The sequence below is a fragment of the Poecile atricapillus genome, chromosome W (genome assembly GCF_030490865.1).
Source record: "Poecile atricapillus isolate bPoeAtr1 chromosome W, bPoeAtr1.hap1, whole genome shotgun sequence".
NCBI classification, from domain to species: Eukaryota; Metazoa; Chordata; class Aves; order Passeriformes; family Paridae; genus Poecile; species Poecile atricapillus.
Window position 1 is genome coordinate 61,978,683 of NC_081288.1, and position 21,133 is coordinate 61,999,815.

The following is a 21,133-nucleotide window of genomic DNA, read 5'->3' on the forward strand; positions in this document are numbered from 1 at the left end:
AGGAAAAAAACCCAGCCCTGCTTCACACTACAGATGAATATTTTGAAAATCCTTTAACTATATGTCAAATAACTTCTTCCAGACACATAATTATTTATTGTAAGGTTCAAAGACAAGCTCGATAAGGCAGTGAGAATAGGTATTATCAGATGCTGAATCTCAATTTACACAGATGTAAAGTGACTTCCACTTTTCTTTCTACCAGCTCTGAGAAGCTACAGTATTTTCCTATCAAGAACAACTCTTAAAAGCCTTACTTAACATTCCCAGGTCAACGCTTCCAGTAGAAAGCAAAGAAAAAATATGCAGAGTACAGAAAGTCAATCAAATGGTAATCTTGTTTTATAAGTACACACATGAACACAAGGTTCTGAGCAAATATGACAAAGTTTCAAAAGAGAGAAAAAAGGATTTTACTTTTTCTCTTGAGGACAAATCAATAGGACTTTCAGAAATTACTTTTACAGAAAAAGAATCTCTGTATTACTGGCCTCATTTTGTACATCTTTCCAAAGGCTTCTTGCCTAGAATGCACTTTGCTGGGAAGGGGCCTCTGGATAATTGAGGCATATACAATGCCTTCTGACCTCTCTTGTGTCTGTTTGGCCTTTTCCACTGAAGATAGAAACCAAAGTTTATTTTATTTCCACACTTTGAAATATGCATTCTTAAACTGATCAATTTTCTGAAATCAATTCTCACATAAGTGTAGGTGGTATAAACTTAGAATCCTACACAACTTTACTCTTCCCTCACTTAAAAAATCAGAACCTAATTTGAAAGTGCAGGGTCATAGAAATATCTTCATTTTTGAAGCTACCAGTACATTAAATACTTCAAATCAAAAAATACAGCAAAAGAGACAAGAAAAAGCAAAGCATCAAGTTCCCACAGGCTACAACTTCAACATTTCTTCTGATTTTTATCTCCTCATTGATAGACAGAGTGGCCAACAAGTATTCAGCATACCTGCTCCAACTTCTTTTTCTTCTTCTTCAATGTTGTTTTTGATACTGTCATACTCTTCATCAATTGCCTGGTTGCCACGCATTTGAGACAAAATTCTCCGTGCTCTCTGAGTCTGGCCTTTCTGAATGAGCCAGCGGGGACTTTCGGGAAGAAATAGGAATCCAAGAAACTGTATAACTGCTGGTACAGCTGACAGGCCCAGCATGTACCTGGAAATAAATAAGAAAATAGATTAATATCTACTATTTGCCTACAAAAACACGCTATGAGAAGATTCAGTTACAGCTACTCAAACTGTATTTCCAGATGACATCTCCCACTCCTTGTATTTTTTTCCTCACTGTAAGTTAAGGGGGAAAGAATCATATTCTTCAGGTATTTTAGAAAATATGACCCTTTTCTTAATTTCCAGGAGATCACAGGGACATGTTGACTATTCCACCACCACTGACTCTAGTCCCACTGGTCCTGAATACACTAAGTTAGACTAAATAAAAAAGCTGGAATATTCCACTAGTTTGGAAACTGATAAACTCTTCAGTGATGATAATCAACTGAAAGAGAAAGCAAGTGCATGGAGAAAACCAGGTACTGTTGATGACAAAAATGAGATTGAAATCCTGCTAATTGTTTCTCTGACAGATTAAAAAAAACCAAAAAACAAACAAGCAAACAAACAAAAAGGCCAGAGAAAAACGCATAATTTGGTCAGTAGTACATACACACAGGCACATTTGCTGGTTTTAATTTTGAAAATTTCTGACTATAAGCAGAAACACTGAAAAAAGTTCATTTCACCAGCACAGCAATTAACAGATCTTTCAGAGAGTCTGCTTTTAAATCTTCAGACAGATGCAGTGTTAGGTTTTAAATCAAAGCTGCATTTTAGATGCCCAAGGATTACTATTTATTGCATTAAGGCTCTCTACTCAACAGAGAATTACCATTGGTAAAAGTACAGTTATGCTTCCAAGGATCAGCACTGACACCTGTGGCAACACCCTGGCAGGGTTATTTGCTCCATCCAAAGTGGGGGAAAAGGCTGTGGAAGACAAGCATACCACCAATTTTCATGGATTGCTCTGGTCTATACAGATCACATTTTTGTATTTCTTCAATAAAACAGTAAAAGGATAAAAAGAACTGCAGAACAATGTATAATTTGGTTCTGCTTTTTAAATCTGACCTCTTCCCATTTTACACTTCACCCAGATTCTTTTCACTTTCATGAAAGACTTCAAACAGTGCTGGTGTCACCTGTACATTATTGCATTTATCACAGGTTTCACATCAGTGGATATAATCATTAAAACACCTCCATAAACCAGTCCCTCTGAATACTGAGTTAGCCTGTACTCATAATCATTCACACCTTGACATCAGTCAGGAGATTAAGGAGATTTGCTAATCTCTCCTCTAGCTCCTCTCTCCATACCCCAGGATGCATGCTTTCACAGGTAATTCTGCAGCCTCTCACCTGGATCTTTTTATAAAGCATGCAAGAGATTGCTAATTGAGTGGGAAGAAGAGAACAACCATCATCAAAAACCTTATGTTAGGGCAATAAACCAAATGTATTTGTCAAATCGAAATGCATTTTGAGTAAAAATGGAAAAACACTCTCTTAGAGGCATTTGTGGATTTAATGAAGAAAAACATGGGCAGTACAACAGCCAGAAAACTGGAGAACAGTAAAAACAATACCCAAGAGGCAATGCAAAGAGGATGACATCCCAGGACAATGTGCATGCAGACTAGTCATCCCACCCCCAGCTGAGCCTCAAGTTCTTCTTAAAACCAGCCATAATTTCCAAATATTTGGAAGCAAAGCTTGCCCTAGAAAGAGTTCAGTGAACAGCTCCCCTTTTTTGATAACACTTTAAAAATTATATAGCTTGCCATTAGTTAAAAAAGAAAAGCATGAGAAAGAAAATAAATTCAACCACAAAGTCTGTGGAAGGCTTATTAGCTGAGTAGTCTTCAGTCAATGTATCTAACAGTGCCACTAATTCACTAATGTTCACATTCCTCAGTCACTAATGCTCTCATTCATTAATGGCCTCATTTATTCCTACACTTTTCCTTCTCCACAAACATTTTGGTAGCTGTATACAAAATACATAGACCATTGAAGCTCACCAAATTGTAGATTCGATATCTTAACTGGAGTGATATTTAGAAAGCCTTTTCTGTTTCAAATGAAGAGTAAAAAAACCTCATAGAGATTAAAAACAACAGTTGTATCCTGTCAAAGTGCATGCAAAAATATGTTTTAATGCATCTAAGTGCACTGATTTAGTCCTTCAGACTCCTATTAAATTTCTGCTCCTCCAAAGCCCTTCAGTTGCTTATGTGCAGCAGAGCCTCCAGAGCTAAGCAGCTGGGTGCCTCCAATCATCTTAGGAGGCAAAATCAATCAAAGCTCCTGAAAGCTTGATTCATACCAGTTGGACTCTATTGGATTGTTTATCACAAGAAATGTACAGACAGTGCTCTCTCACTAAAGTTAGTTTCCAACCTGCAAAATTCTGGTCAGTTGAGTAAAAGGAGCAGGCAAGAAAGAAAATGTTTAGTTGAAAGAGAACATCCATTGCAAGTTCTAGAGTTGGTGTAATTTTCAGAGCAAGCCATTTTGATATAATCAATTTAGAGTAAAATCAGGCAATTTTAGACATTTCATGCAGTGAGCCAGCTTTCAGAAATCTAATATAGTTCTTTCCTATACAGATTACAAGACTTTGCTTTTGAAGCCAGATGTCTAGCAGACCTGAAAAAATCCAGCATGAAATTTAATAAGTCTGCTGTAACATTTCTCCTTCACTGACATACTGCTGCAATACTATTAAGATGGCATTAGCAGGGTTTATAAAGCTAACCTGACATAAGGGTCACATTAAATATTTGTTTTCTTTGGTTTATTTTAATTTAATATAAAGCATTTCCAAGAACAAGCAGAGTCAAGAAAAATTAAAGTTCGCTATTGTTTGTTGCAGCACTCCAGTGCTTAGCCATTCAGTCAGTAAGAGATACAATAATTACTGTAATTTTCCTTCTTATATATTATGACTCAGGAGACAACCTTTGTGATTTCTCTCTACCAGTTTGCTGGTCACTCCTTTCAGGTGACAGACCACCTGTACTCTTCCCTGCTCAACCTTGGATTACAATAAACTAGCTGAGGACAGTATACCATCCTCAATTAACAGCTCCAGCACTGCAGCTAAAATACTTGGATACCTCATCACTGAGGTGGTAGCCTGTGTCTTCACAGGAAGTTCACTCAATCCAGAAGAGCAGTACTTGGCACATGCATAAAACACAGCATTACTGCAAGTCAGCCAGCACATGCCAGCAGGCTGCAGAAACAATTGCTCTTCACTACTCAATACATCATGCTGCACCTGGAAGACTAAGACTACAAATACAAGAGAAAGCCGCAAACCAGGAGTAACAGTGGATCACTAAGATGGGTTGCACAACTGGAGCATGAGACATAGAAGAGGCTGTGAGAACTGGGTTTTTGCTACCCAGAAAATAGATTATTATTTTATAACATAAGCTTTTAACTACAAATTTTTGCTACCATATCCTTCAATTCTGATAGATTACCACTGCTCAGATTAAGAATATTCAAACTTCACCTCTATCTTGCACATACAGCATATTACTTACTGGAAATTTGCCTTTTGAAAAATCAGCATGTTATCATTCTAAACGAAAAAGGCAAGCTACCTCCATGAACATCATGACAATTCATTCACACTTGTGACACATATTTATTACTCTCCCACTTTAAAGTTTAGTAAAGTCAAAAAGCCTGCACATACTGTGAATATTAAGCTTAAGCAAAAGCAGTATGGATCTTTTTTGGCAAGATTTATTTATTGAAGTTCCAATTTAGTATACAGTTTTACCACTTTCTATGTAAATTCTGTTTTACCAACAAGAATTATAGTAGCTGTCAACCAAATCAGGACTACAGCAGCTTGTTTTTAGCAAGGAAGGCTCACAAACCTCCATCCATCCTTCGCGAGGTAGCTGAAGATTCCATCAATAACACTTGCGAAAAACTGCCCTCCAGTGATGAAGAGAGTGTTAATGGTGACTAATCTGCCTCGTAAGTGCGGCGGAGCCACTTCTGCGATGTACACTGGCACAGTCATAGATGCTACACCTACAAGAATAAATTCAGTTACAGTTATAAAATTGAAAGAGATACTACATAGCTTTTTCATCATAAAATACTGGTTTGGGTTTGGCTGAGACAGAGTTTGTTTTCCTCCTAGTAGCTAGTATAGGGCTATGTTTAATATTTGTACTGGAAACAGTGTTAACTATTCAGGGATGTTTTCTTTATTCCTTACACTGTCAAGGTCTGTTCTGCCTCTCACCCCACACCACCAGTGACACTGGAGGCACAAGTAGTTGTGAGAGGACACAGCCAGGATAGCTGACTCCAACCGACCCAAGGAATATTCCAGACTACATGGCATCATACTCACCATGTATAGTTAGGGGAAAAGGAGGAATGGGGGGACAATCAGAGTTGTGGAGTGTCTTCCCCAACAGCTCTAACACATGATGGAGCCCTGCTCTCCTGCAAATAGCTCAACAACTGCTTGCCTGTGGGAAGTGGTGAATGAATTCCTTGTTTTGCTCTGCGCGAGTGCGTGGCTTTTGCTAAACCTATTAAACTGTCTTTATTCCAACCCACAAGTTTTCTCACTTTTACCCTTCAAGTTCTCTCCTTCACCCTATCAGCAGGGAGTGAGCAAGCAGCTACACAAAGCTGAGTTCCTAACCAAGGCTGGACATGACAAGCGGTGATCTGAACTGAGTTGGCTTTGGTGTCCAGAAACTCCACAGAAAACACCACCACTCCTGCCCTGAGTGACCATCCTAAGAGATGGAGCCCAAAGTCATGGGCTGAAGGAACTCAGTGGACATTTATGGACACTTTACAGACATTTTATAGGGGTGGTCCTTAGACTGTGGGGATGATATCTGTGTATTATATCAAAGAATGGAGAGGTGATTCATGGGTAATAAGAATGCACTGCATCTAGATGGAATAAGGGGTGGAAAATGTGCTAGTTTCAGATGGGGTAGAGTTATTCTTCTTCATAGCAGCCAGTATGGATTTAAATTATTATTTTGGATTTAAACTTAGGATTTTGTGTTTACAAAATTAACTCCAATCAAGGCAAGATCTGCACACACTTAAATAGAATAAGCTGAACAAATTTTACTTTCAAAGTATGAAAACAATGGAAATGCTACTAAGGAACCCTAGAAGCATACCCTAAGCAAATGGTTGCTAGCAGCTCTATTGGAATTTCAAGTTTTGATGCAATGGTACAAAGAAAAACTTTCTTCGATTCACATTGCCTGTACACTGTAATTAAATAAAAGGATAGGTATAACTATAATTTTGAAAGAAAGAGATGCTATGATCCAAGTAAGCACACATAAGTCTAAGTGACTAACTGAAGACATCAGGTGTTCACAAAACTTTAAAAATAACTTTAGCATGGTTTCCACAGATAAAAACAAAAACAAGGCCAAGCATTACTATTATTATCATTATCATTATTGTGTAATTTCATTACTGTTGTAGAACAAATTGTTTATTGACTTGGTTTAAAAATATTCCATGTGCAATTTTAAGTACAGGTTGACTGGGCCCTGAGCGACCTGATCTAGAGTGTGGCCTCCCTGCCCATGCAGGGGGATTGGAACTAGATGATCTTTAAGATTCCTTCCAACCCAAGTCATTCTATTATTCAATGCAAAAACTCTATCACCATAAGGAAACCAGGACTAATGCTGAACCACAACTGCTTTTTATTCTGTCTTAACACTGGTAGTATTTCCTACAACTATGTGATGAATCATTTGTGCCAAAGACAGAAATGTACATAAGGAACATATACAAACTGTAAAAAAAGAGTTCAACAGTGTATGAAGAGCACACCTGGGTGCAGCACATGCTTTGGTGGTCCCTACTTCCTTACAAGAACCAATACTGACAAGCCACAGTGATCTCTTTTCTAGTTAAAACTGGAAGTACATTGGCAGCAGCCACCCAAAAACATATTTTGACTGAAGTCAGGTGAGATACAACTTGAGCACAGTGAGCACAGCCAAGCACCATCACACACAGCACGTCTTCCAATCTGGGGCAGCTCCACCAGCTCCATACAGACATCCCCACACCAGCACTGGCCAGTGCTACAGCCCCAGCAAGAAATGGGGCCACCTAAAAGCATGCACATGCTCCTGAAGCACAGCTGTGGTTCCCTGCTTGTGTCACAGTAGAAGGGGCTTCCTCATGGGATGGCAGAGGCTTCAGCTAGTGCCCCACTGCCTGGCTGACTCACCAAACTAAGAGCACAAAATCATCTTTAACAACAAGGTTAGCCTTACAGGACTGCTGGGAGCCTCCAAAAGCTCAAGCAAGGAATACAGATTGTGTAATAATAAAATGGCATGAGAAGATCCTTTGTTGCGATAGGTAAACACTCACAGCAGCCACTCAGCATGATAACCCAGTTCCCAGCAGAGCCGCCCAGGACATGCCAATGCCTCTCTCTCTTATCAACTGAACAACCGGCACAGAATAAAAAACTCAAATAAAAATGTCAGGGGAAAGAAAAAGGAGCATTAAAAATTCATTCAACCAATTTTCAAAGCCAACCAGAATGCACCATGGAAAAAAGCATTCAAATAGCCCTTTGTGTATTTGACAGAGAAGTGAATTTTCAAACCCAGCCCACCATTAGGGGTATTTCTCTCCCATATTTCACATCAGTATTTGAAATAATGATAATTGAAGTGATGGAGACTGCACACATATAGCAGAAAATCCTTTTTGGGAAAGCACAGGAGTGTGTCCACTTGCTGCAAACACAAGCCACCGAGGACCCAGACGAGGCAGTGGCTGGGGCAGAGGGGCAGGGCCCTACAGCTGCGGCAGCCCTGGCCTACCGAGGCTGAGCCTTCCTGCTCCCCCTGCCACCCCTCTGCCTTGGGCACGTCACCTCTAATGCCAGTGCTTGTTCCCACACTGCGGTGTGGCCATCTTCCCATAGGCTCCTTGGGACTGTATGTTAAGATACATCTTTAACATACATAATCATGTAGTGAAGCTAATTTGAGAAGTAAAGATGGCAACATCTGTATGTGGTTTTTACTAGAAAGTAGTTAGAAAGATCTGCACAACCAAAAACAATATCTGCTCTGTAAAAAAAAAAACACTTTTTACTCCCTTTAAACTCTTAATGAAGACTGACTGTACACAGGACCTGCAGAGGAATCTTGTTCAAAGCAAGCCAGCCAAAAATGCTTCTTAGGCATCCAAAAAGCAGAGCCACACCATCATCCAGACCAGAAGCTCTCACTGATGTTCAGAGCACACCATCAGCCCTGAGACACTACAAGAACCACTGATAGCCACAGCTACAACACTTTCCTCTCATAGGTGAAACTAAAACCTGTTGCATAACATAGGGGTGGTATGAAAGTTAACATGTATTCACAAAGTCATGAACAAGCCACATCATAACAACAGATTTATTGTTTCTGCTGCATTCTTCTCACAAGTTGACTACAGAAACAAACAGAGAAAAGGAAGCTTGCACACCCCAACAATCCTGTCACAAGCTAGCCAGTGCTATTCAGCTAGCATTAATACAGTAGTTGAAATTATTTATTATTAAACCAATATTAAATAGCACAAGATTTCTCAGGGAAACCTAAGGATTTAGAGTGTTAGCTCAAAATCACACAGAATTGCTTAGATTGCCAGAAACATTTGAAGATCATCTAGTCTAACCGCTGTTCAAGCAGGGGCATCTAGAGCAGGCTGCCCAGAACCATGATTAGTTAGGCCCTGACCATCTTAACATGTGGATCTCCAACCAGAATGACTCAGTAAATCTGCAACTTCCATGGCAGCTTTCCTGCCCTGAGAAATGTGTTCACAATCTTGCTGTCTAAAACAGCCTTTCTGGATTTCTGTTTCAGACCTTACTTCCTCTACCATGTGTCCCAAAACCTACAGATTCAAAATATTTAAGCAAAAATCTCAATTCAGAAGACACATTTGTCACACATTTTCAATTATTGTTTTAATATCAAAACATATGCTTTGCTACTCTGAGTCTGAAAGAGTGCAGCAGGAGGTTTCAGGGAACAGGAGGAGGCAATTAGGAAAGCCTTCCCAGTTTATCTGACTGACATGCAGCAAGCATTCATACACAAAAGCAAAGTTCTTCTTGAAAAAAAACACTAGGAGTGGAAAAAATGGCTATTCTGAAACCCATCAAAAGAAGAGAAAAAAAAACATATGACTTTAAAGAAGATTTAGATTAATCTAATCTAATTAGATTTAGATTTAATTTAGATTTAGATTCTCAAGTGTTGTTTACATTACTCATTTGCTTTTAGTTGCATTAGACTGCATCAATGTTCTCCAGACTTTCCTCCTCTGACTTCTATTTAAGACACACTAGAACACAGGAGAGTAAGTTCTTCTGAAAAAGACATAGACAGAAGCAATGCATTAAGCATTATTCAAGTATAAAATACATAACCACTATTTATTATGTAATTATTTTAATAGCCTGATATTAAATAAATTTGAAAACAAAGAACAGCTTTCCAAATATAGCTGCAATGGAATCTTTACTTAATCCTTCATACGAGAATGCTTTCATTTACACTTAGATGACATTTTCTAATAAGCTCTCACTGTTAAACTGCTCACACCAAATAAAAAATTCTTGCTGCAGGCAAGTATATTACTACCTAATAGAGCTGATAAGTGACAAGACATGAGAAAAAGAAAATGAAAACAATTAACTGGAAGTCTGTCAGCGAAGGCTGAAGCTCTACATTGTGTACCACAGCTATGAAATATGAGAAAAGAGAGCAGGGAAGTCCAGTCTTTATCCACTTGAGTAACCAAGGCATGAACTTTCTGTCCTCATTAAAGGATAAAGCTTAGAAAAAAACATAGCAAAAGGTTCCTTAAATTTTGCCCAGAAGATGCATCTAATTATGATACGGGAAGCATCAGATGACACAATGGGCTGAAATCATCATATTAAATGTTTTTCCACTCCTAAAATCACTTAAGAGACTTATTACTAGGGCTCCTACAATAATCTGCAGACATACCTGTAGAAAGCAAAGACAAGTCTGTACACAGCTCAATTTTAAGACAATCAATAGACCAGAGGTGTGAAAAGACATCTTAGAATCACTTATCATCCAGAAAGGTATTTCCAGCAAGAACATGTAAGCATCATAAAGAATTCACTAAGAAGTTCAGAAATTAAGTCAACAAACCTACTGACAATAGAAATAAAAAGGCCAATGAAGGAGAGCTCCTATGATAATTAGAATTGTAAGTACATTTTAAGAAATGGAATTATGGTAGAAAACACAAGGACTACAAAAGGAATCCAAGTTACTGTTTGTAGAATGCATTTGAGCATTAATGTTAAGGAGATGGAATAATTTTAAAGACTTCTTTTTTCAAAGTCAGACAGATATAAATGTATCCTGCCCAGATCAGGACTTTCACCACAGCTTCTGTCATTTCTCCTGCCGACAGGAGGGAAGCTGTGTCATAAAAACAACAGATGAGTAACAAAAGCTGGAGACAGGATATTGAGTGAAATGCACTTTTACTCCTGGCACAATGAAAGAGCTCCAAGGTAACAGGAATGTAAGTGTCAGTCTTTTCAATGGCATCAGCCAATAACCAGTGTCAGGAGCATTAAAACACAGGGAAGGGATCCTCACAAACTTTTGTTGTTATTGCAACTCAATTAGCCTTCCACGAGTAGTAATAAAGAGGACTGATGGTTAACTGCAAGTGCTAAGGAGGCACATCCAGGAACTGATGCCTCTTTTTATCATGGTTCTGTCCCTCCTGTCCAGCTTGTGCAACCCTTTGCATGAAAACCAAGCAAACCAGGGAGAACAACCAGCTAGAAGGCCATCCACCTGCCTCTTAAGGGGGTTGTACCACTTATCTCCTTTAAACAGTTCACAATGACATCACAAGACTGTACCAACACCCAGGCAGGACTAGTTATGACAAGGGAGTAACCTGAACCACCAGGGGACTCCAGAGTGCCCAAGTGGAAACTAAAATTAAAATGTGAAATAATCATAAAAAAAGTGCAAAGAAATCTCTGATCCTATTTCAGAGCACAGCAACTTAGCAATTCATCTCTATTAACAACAAAGAACATACACAGCTTATTACAAAAATCTGTGTTGTTAGGAGCTCCAAATGAACTGGCAGAAACTAAAAAATGTCCTTTCAGAACATCCTTCACTAACATATAAAGCTGCACTGAGGTACTTAACCAAGGTAAAATATTTCACATACCTTGCAAGAGCAAATTTTCATTAAAACGTTAAACTTTAATGCTGTTGACTTTCAAATTCACTTAATTAAGAAGCATCCCATAATAGGTTGTGTTAGTGGTAAAGAGTCCAAGCAGGAAGTGATTCCACAGACAGAGGATTTCTGGAGTATGATGAAGAAGCAGGTTTATGGCAAAGAGAATCAGGAATTAAATATTAGCAGAGGTTGCTATGCTACAAGAAAATTTGAATACAAAGTCAAGGTGAGCTTTTTGTGGGGGTGTGAGGGGAGTATAAGTAAACAGCAAATTCCTATGGTGACAAGGGGAAACTTGCCAGCCTACAGCTGAGCTAATGTTTTCTCACAGCAACTCTGCAGGAAACCTGGTAAACTTCCTATATCTTGGAGACTTGACATGCAATCTAAATTTAGTGCCTTGACCCCAGAAGTATGACACATTATATAGACAAAGAGACTTTCATCAAGTATTTTCTTTCAGTTGTGTTTCCACAAAATTATACTTTAAGGTTTTGGTTTACTCTGGCAAAACCAGCTTTCTTGACAACTGATAATTTCAGAACATTGCTCACATTTGAGTAGCAAAACTCAGGAGGACAGGGGCAACATGCTGGTTAACTCCCTGAAAGAACTGAAAAGTTCTACAATAACTACATAATCTTTACCATCAAAGAAGAATTGATTTAAATAGTTTGTGGAGAAAAGTAATCCATTACTAACAAAAAGGGATACATTTTAACTGCAAAGGATACTTTTTTTAAAAGAGCATTAGTTTTCACAAACACGTACAGGAACTGTCAACAATCAGCCACCTCCTATTCATCAGACAACTCCACAACATATTACAATTACATTGCTCAGCCTAATCAGAAATTAAGCCTTTTTATAGTCTCATAGAATCCTTTTGTGCTGTTACAGTTAACACTTCAGCTTTCAGTAATGACAGTCAACTGAAGGGGATAACAGAGCCTTATTAAACACACTAATAGGAAATACTTGAGAAAGCAGTGTATTTGAATGCTGTTCTAGTACACTAACCATTTCCCTAGCAGATAAAGTTAAAATATTCATTGCTCAGCTTGTATTTGAGTGTGAATTATCACTGAAAGCTCAAGTCCCCTCTAATATCTAGGCTTCCCACCCACTGCACATATGTAGTAAAGGCATTCATTATCAGCAGTTTGTAACTGCTTAATAGAAGTTATTTCAAGGATAATTGGCAGCACACTTCCCCACTTAGTATCTCCCCTACGTCAAATTAGTAGAAGTCAATTTCTCAGCTGTGGCACAACTGTGCACTGGAATGCACAAGGGCAGAGGGACAAACCAGCAGCACTAAAACCACATGAGAATATAGATCACAGTAATGGACAGACTTAGCTGCATCTCTTCTGGGATGGAGGTCCAACATCAGCAGCCTCCATTTAAGTCTGGTATTTTAACACTAATTTACTGAATTGTAGAGAGCTGGTTCATAACTAAAGAACCTATACTGCTGAACATCTAATAGACAAAGTAATTCCAGACCTTTATGTCCCTAACTAGCCACCAGCCCAAATCCATGTGGCCAACATTGTAATTATAATCAAAACCCAATGCTACTATGTGGCATGCAGCTGTGAAGGAAGCAAGGACCAGAGCAATCAGAAGAAATGTAAATGAAGCTCCTCACTAGTTGATATTGTCTCAGATTTATAGAACAATCATATATTAATGAGCTAGATTTATAGAAAAATCATATATTAATTTTCTGACAACCACAAGAAGGTTTTTTCACTGTTGCGTGTTACCAGCATGGATCAAAACCACAAAATCCTTCTTCACTTAAGAAAACCTCAAATTGTGTCCAGTAGGAACAACCACAACTGTCATACAGTAAATGCAATGCCCCAAGAAGATAGCATTAGCCTTCCACAAGAGTAATTTCAAGTTTCAAGCTCTCCCATGTTCAAAAGATACAGAAATAAATCCAGCTCATAACAAAATTAACATGCCAATACAGAATAAAATTCTCCATAATTATGCTCCATGCCTTTCTCTGGCATCTCCAGGACAGTATCTCAGACGAACAGCCTAGGGTATTCACATGTAGTAAAGAGACATAAATATTCAACAAAGCATAATCAAGGAGGAACTATTTATCATAGTACCAATTTTCCTCCACTGAAATTCTTCAAGTCAAGGAATATTTTTAATTTGGAAACTGGGAGTTATGAAATGGAAAAAAGTGAGTCATGACACTTGAGGGAATACAGACAAGAACCACCCACAGGCTACAGTGTGAAAGTTTATTAAAATAAAGCTTAGTTTACTCACTTTATTAAAAGACAACAGCGTAGGAGTTATAAAAAGAATGTAGTAGTTTTTAATAACAGCCAGTAATTCAAAAAATACTGAGGATGTTCTATGATTCCAAGTGTTAGAACCACTTCATCTGTGGGGTCCTATTCAACTCAACATTAGCACTATCTATGGAATAGATATATTCCATATCTATCTATAGCTAATTTTGGGAAGAAACCATTCTTAAACAAGTAACTTTTTCTATTCTAATTTATTTTGAGATTATTCAAGATTACAATAATAAAAATAAAAACATGTTAAGAGGAAATTTATCCTGAGTGACAAAATGAGAAAGATAGAGTGGGATTTAACTAACCAGAGGCAAAATAATCAATATAATTATCCAGAAAATGTGTAGCAAAATTTTTACAACTGTCCTATGACCACACCTAAAACGCAGATGTCAGTTTACATGTCCCAGAAACCTGGAATTAGTTACCTGTGTTCACTCATTCTTTATGGCTACCGTCTGTTCCTAGTAATCCAAGCTGTGGAACTCCCAGCCAGATCCCACCCAGCTGCCTGAGTTCCTGAGTATCCCACTGAGAATGCCATACTGGGAATCTGTGCCTATAGCACATATCTGTAAGATCTCATTTCAGAAAGCTACAAGAAATCATGCAGAAATGCATTTTTGAATAATTATAGCAATACTAGAATATCAGAAGTAAGTAAAAGCTACCAAAAGCAACTAGGAAAAAAGTTCTAATTTGTTCTGTTTCCAAATTAATTTTGATCAAGAACTATTTGCAAAAATCTGTAACTGCATTAAAGCAGCCTAGATATTTATACAACCCAACACTTATTTTTACCACATTGCAAAAATTTCTCACTTCAGAAAATATGAGTATTTTTTTATTTTCACTTGAAAATTATGAATAGAATATAGTAGTTTTCTTTATGACAGCTTGTTTAAACATGTACGTCAAGCACTACTCAATCTACTTCAAGAGTGGTTTCAGTTTAAATAAATACTAATTGAGATAAGCAGCACTTTTCTGCAGACACTCTTTAGCACCAGCAGACTGCACTGTATGTGCTGCTCACACCTAGGAAGAACTGGCAGCTGCAGGTGGTCAGGTCCTGAGGCAGCCCCAGCCACAGGTAAGAAGTTGCTTTCCCATCCAGCAAGGCAGGGGATCTGGATGAGCATCCACATCTCAGCTCCCCCACCGGCCGTTTGAGGTTTTTTATCTGCTGGCTGGCATAGAATTGTGCTGTGGCACAGATCACCACAAGCACTATCTGAGAGGCTGGGGGTGCCAATCTGGCTCTTTTGCTGGCTTAGCCACACAAACTGCAATTTCCAGCAGGGAGGTATGGTTTTATAATGACCCAGAAAGATTCGTCAGGGCTCACCTGCATAGCCATTCATTTATGCCAGGAAGTCAGCATTATTAACACAACCCTTACATGGTTGAAAAAAAGCAATCCCACATCAAAAACTCCAGAACAATGCCTGAATGCTTCAAGGACTAGCATGTATTTTCTGTGCAGAGAAATTTTCTTTTTGGAAGACAAGGGTAAAAATTTGAAAGCTATACAGAAAATGTCCAACGCTACACTTTTGCTTATATACCATTTTTTTCCCTAATTCTACTAGAGTGATGCTTTACCCAACTTATAAGAATCCTAAGGAAAGTGATATCTATGCAAACATAAAAAAGCTTTAGAAGCTGAACTACAACTGAGCCAAAAGCATGCCTTCAGGTTATACCTGAAAGCTATAGTTATACTCTTCAACTGAGACCTAAATTGTTTTTCACAGTGCCTCTTTCTACAAGTGCAGCCATCAAAACAGTGAAACTGGTTAACTTCTCTGTAAATTGCTTTAGGTTTCACTGGGTTAAAAGTCTAGCAACTGTCTCCAAACATGAAGCTTCAGATGAAGATGAGCAGAAAAACACATTTTCTTGCCTACCACTTGCAACTAATTAAAAGAAAAATGAAAATTAGAACACTAAACTCAGTGTTATAGTGAAAAAACTAACATTTTAGAGAAAAAGTAACATTGAATGACTTCATTTCCTATTCAGAAAAGCCATTCAAAAAACACTGTCTGTCTAACGTATATTTCCAGTAATTTTGTGACTGCCATGGGTAAATACATGGTAAACATCAACACACAGAACTATATTTTTATAGGAATTGCTACATTTATCCACTTGTGCAGAAAACAGCATGACTGGTAGGAAGACAGGTACCAGTTATATGGTTTTATAACTATTACTCTAAAAAACAAAAGCCTTGTAAGCCTTTTACAGCCTAAGGCTTGATTTTAAAAACTAAGTTTCAATTATGCCTTTATAATGCAAGTAGCACTCATGACAGTAATGTAAGTATAACTACAGTTATAATGAAAATACAGGAATCACAGCAATTGCTCAGTTTCTACACTAGCATATTTGTATACAACCAAGCTTGTGTCCACAAACACAAATGATCCACATAGAGATAATAAAACATATTTCTGATCATATGGGAAAATATTTCCAGTACTGGAGGGTGGGGGGTGGTAGAAATCTGTACAGTGCTCCTTCCTCAGGGTACCTTCTGCAGCATGCACATTTTGCATGCTAAGGAGAGTAAAGCCTTTCCCAGTGCACATGGGTTAAGTCAAGCAGTGCTGCACACTTCTTTGCTCTAAGCGAAGCAGCTCAGCTTAAATAGCTCGCTGTCATATGTCCTTCTCCTCATGATCTGGAGTTTCCCTGCTACAGATTCAATAACAGCTCCTCAGTGCAATGCAACTGTAATAGAACAACATCCTATGGAGGAATCTCAAGTAAAGATCTCTTAAGAAAAGTGGTAGTACTATTAGGCCAAGGATCTTGCATCACAGTGCCCTTAGCAGAAGGATAAGCCAATTCTGAATTTCTTCATGTCACACAGGTTTATACAGAGAAATGACTTGTGACCACTTTCCTGGACTATCACAACTGCAGCACTCATGGTGTAATATTCAAGGTATCAGGGATACAAAGTTACTTCAAACACTTTTGATATGTATTTACTTCCACCAATGGCTTATACTGACAAAAAAAAAATGAAGCTACAAGAGAAGAATGAAGCTGCTGCACTCGAGGGGGAAAAAAGCAAGACAGTAGTGTCAAGTGCTAAAAGGAAAAAAAGGAACAGATCAACTACTCCATTACCAACATCTAAGGGACAAAAAAGCTGAGGAAGCCTCAGCCAACCTGGATGGATGCTGCAGGTAGAAAGAAATTACTGCTAAATTTTGTCAGGGAAATGGACTGCCAAAGAGCTTTCTGGGAAATGTTGCTCCCATGACTTCCAATTTTTGACAACTTGCAGTTCTCTAGATGCATTGTGATGGACAGCCATTTTCCAAATAACATGTAATTTTGGTAACAGCTGCTTTACTTCAGCATTTACTTCACACTTTGTTAGGTCCCTCCTCAGAGCACCCAGCACAACACCCCTGAGGTCCCGCTGCAGAGCAGCTCTTTCCTGCCCTATTTTCATTCTCCAGGCACATTAGCAGGGGAGCATTCAGGCAAAACTCCAGGTCAGACTACAGAGAAAGCTTGGTAAACAGTGCATTGTTCTTGGTAAATCTCATTAAGTGATACAAGACTTTGATAACTCTAGATAACCTAAAGATTAAGAGGAAATAAAGATGGGTATCTGAAGTGCCATTCTGCAACTCAGGGCACTGCATTGATTCTCCTATCTGTCAGTCTGCTGTGTTGCCCTATACAGTGAGAGAATAGTGAAAATGAGAAATTTTAAGAAAAATTAGGAGTTTCAATTCAAAAAAGTGTATCTGACAGTCCCATTCCAATTAACACAGATACAGCAAGTATCTCTAAGATAAAATCTGCTTTGCCTGTGATTTGCACTACACAAGTTAAAATAAATCAGTGTACGCTGTCAGATACCAAGCTGGTCAATGAAATACTCCACTGCTTCTGTTTGCTGTCTGCCAGTCCCTAAGTGACCCAGCTTTTTTGTACTTGAGGTACAGCTACTAGAGAGTAGTAAATCTTAACTCCTTCATAACCTGCTCCCAACTTAGAAGTGGATTCCATCCTTAAAACAGAAAAGTTTATAGTTAAAAAAGAAGCCACATTCTCCTTTGAAGTGACAAGACATTCTCATTTAAGGATCAAGCTTTAAATGAAAAGCACAAGCTACAACTGAGAAAAATAACTAAATCCAGGATCTCTCTGGAAAATAAACTTTGCAAGCCCTGTGATTACACAGAAAGATTACACTTTCACAGGGAAAAATTTTTGAAGAAATTTCCATACTGACGATAGCTGAAAAGTCTTAGACCAGAGCAGGGAAGGATGTCTGAATCCTCACAGGACTCTTTCCAAAGAAACTCTATCAAGTAATTACTATCTCCCATCTTGATTTTACCTACATCACATTTCACCTGATCTTTTAATTAAGTTTTCAAAAAGTAAGATTTAATTGAAACATCAATTATGGTAAAACCTAGCTACATATAATTGAATTTTCACTCAGAAGTAAAAATTATTTTATTTACATTTTAAAACATTTTTGGCCTACTTACTCTTTCTTATTTCCCAAAAGAAAAGGTAGGGACTGCTGACAATACTGCAGAAGAGCACCATCAGAAAACAGAATTAATTACCCACTGGGGAAGTATCATTAAACTGAGCACTAATAAAGTAACTGTGAGTAGGAATGGAACCAGTTGTGATAGCTTCTAATAAAGCACTAGGCACCTATAATGAAGCACAAAACAGCTCATAGGTGACTGGATCTCTGAATTAGTCACTACCCACTCCTACCTTCCCAGTTAGTATTATTTATACTTGCATACAGGAAGGAAATAATAAAACCACAGTATTTTCCCCATAAAATTTTACTATCCATTGCAAAGCACACATGTTGATGACAGGCTTTTGTCAATGAGATTGGGAAGAAGACACTACTCTAGCAGAATGCTACTCTTCCTGTTAACAAAGATCACCTCAATAACAGAATCCTCATCCCTAATACCTGTAACTTACTGCAAAAATGTAACAGCTAGAAAAGCTCCTCATGGACTGTGCTTCCAATGCAGTGTATGCTTTCAATACTTTAAATGTCTACTGCTCATCATCTTGATGATACCTTTCAAATACTGTAAAGTTCATATTCACCTGCTCATTCTGAGTTTACACTGTTTTCCTTTCTTAGTTTAAAGGGCTTTTTAACTGCTAATATGTACAATATATACAAAAATTTGAGCAGTGTTTCAGTATACCATATTAAAAAACTCAAGCTTAGGAATGATTTACCAAAAGCATTTAGTGGCAGTCCTTTAACGACTCTTGTGCCATTTGCTTATAAGGCACAGAATAGGCTTGTGGGAGAAACTGAAAAACAAGCATGGTCAGTGATACAGCATGCCAGAGTACATTCTGGAAGTTAAGTCTACATTACTTCACTGAGATACATTTTAGAATGCTTTTTAGAGGTGGCCTGATTTTTGGCAATCTTTTTCTTCTCAATGACAAGTATGTGCCAATTTGTATATATATATATATATATCTATGAATGCACAGTTTGCACTTCCAGTCAAGTAGAATTGCCTACAGTTACAAAATCAAGTAATAATTAAATCATAACATTTGAAATTCATTTAATAGCAATTAATTATTTTTTTATAAATAATTTACCTGCATTTCACTAAGACTGAATGTCAGGCAGTACTGAGACCAGACTTCTCTGAGAAGTACCACCAACAGCATTGCCTGTCTACAGGCCAAATACACACCAAGGAGGGACAGAGAAGAGATTTGACTATAGAGGAAATTACCTGAGGAACTGAAAATCACACTATAATGTCCATTAACAGAAATTACAGTGTTGAACAGGTTATGACTGATAGAAAAAAATATTACTATTTGTTTTTCAAATAAGTCCAAGGATACTTTTGAGAATGCAAACATCCACCTTACAGAAAGAAAAATGGAGGCATAAGGCACCACAGTCACTTGATGATCCAAATGTCAGAAAACAACAAATCCAAGAATTACAGATTAGTCTTACATTTATTCAGCAAAAGACTGCATCAGACACTTGGGGACTCACTGTGCAAGTCATGTCTTTCAACAGCACAACAGACATTTTCTTACTGTAGGTTCACCGAATGGTTTTGGCTGGAGAAGACCTTAAAGATTATCTAATTCCAACTGGCCCACCACAGGATGGGCAGGGACACTGTCCACTAGACCAAGTTACTCAAAGCCCCTTCCAGGGTGGATCCACAATTTCTCTGGGCAGTCTGTTCCAATGCCTCAGCACCTTCACTGCAGTACTTCAACTGAGTGACAAAGTAAAACAACTACATGCATATATTTAACTTAAGACTGTAATTCAGGCTTATTTATACATTACACAAAAAACTTCATGTTACGGCAAGACGAGTTTGAGGCTTTGTGTCTGTTGCTCTTTGTATCAGCATATCTTTTTTTTTTTCCTTGCAATAGCGTTCTAGCTATGATTGCTTCTACAGCACGCAAGTAAACGGAATGGGCTCCAGGTTGTAGAACAGGCAACCTCATCTGGTACACGCAAGGGCAAAATTTACTGTGACTTAGAAAACCGATGGCTACAGGCCCTGTAACAAGACAAATTTCCAGAGTACAAAACACATAGAGCAAGGGTGAAAGTGAAATGTAGCAGACCAGACACCTCTTGGCGTATTACTGCTTCAGGGATGTATGTACTTTAGTGGTTGATAATGCTGACAAATAGAAATACAAACCAAAGAACACTCAGAACAACTGTGAAAAAGAGACAGAGTAAAGCAAACACTTCTCAATCTATTATTGCTTTGGGGATACACATATTTTAGTGCTGATAATGCAGGACAAATAGAAATCCAATGAAAGAGCCCTACATTACTTCTGGATGATTCAGCTACATTGGAAACATATTTGTGTGAGACTGAGAAGCACACACACATGCATGCACAACAAGTTGAATCATTTGCTTCAAGCAAGAAACAGAGCATTGCTGTAAGCAAAATACCACAGAAGAAGAATAGCAAGATGAATAGCACTTATGTTGTAGTTGATAGCTTGAAATGTATTTTTCTCATCTTTTAGTTGTGATTTCCCCCCCCCCCCCCAGCTTCTCTTTCTCCTAATTGTTTACCTGGCGTCAAGTTACCATGGTTACTGAAGTTTCTCTCCTCAGCACCACGGTGAGAGGCCGGATAGAGTAAAGAGAAGACCGTGCTGGCATTTCCAGCTGCTTGAAGTTTCTTTAGCCCAGGAAAGCACGGGGTTGGGAGAAGAGAGACCCTTCTTTCCAACACGGAAGTTTGTAACTTTGTTTTTCCTGTCCCAGGATGCCTCTGAGCTATGGAAGCTGAGCGGGCATGCTTACCTTGCCTTTCCTTTCTTTCCCCCCTGTGTTGCCAGGAAACCAAGC

General features: G+C 38.3%; 1 protein-coding gene across 2 annotated transcripts in view; it reads right to left on the reverse strand.

Moving 5' to 3' along the window:
- LOC131591993 (proton myo-inositol cotransporter-like) overlaps nt 1-21,133 on the reverse strand; it is a 148,226-nt gene that overhangs the window by 113,004 nt on the left and 14,089 nt on the right. For both annotated transcript variants that reach the window (XM_058863178.1, XM_058863176.1), the window contains exons 2-3: nt 4,984-5,143; nt 970-1,178 (exon numbers count right to left, since the gene is read on the reverse strand). In XM_058863178.1, coding sequence (XP_058719161.1) covers nt 970-1,178; nt 4,984-5,143 — 369 coding nt within the window. The remainder of the gene's footprint in view (nt 1-969; nt 1,179-4,983; nt 5,144-21,133) is intronic.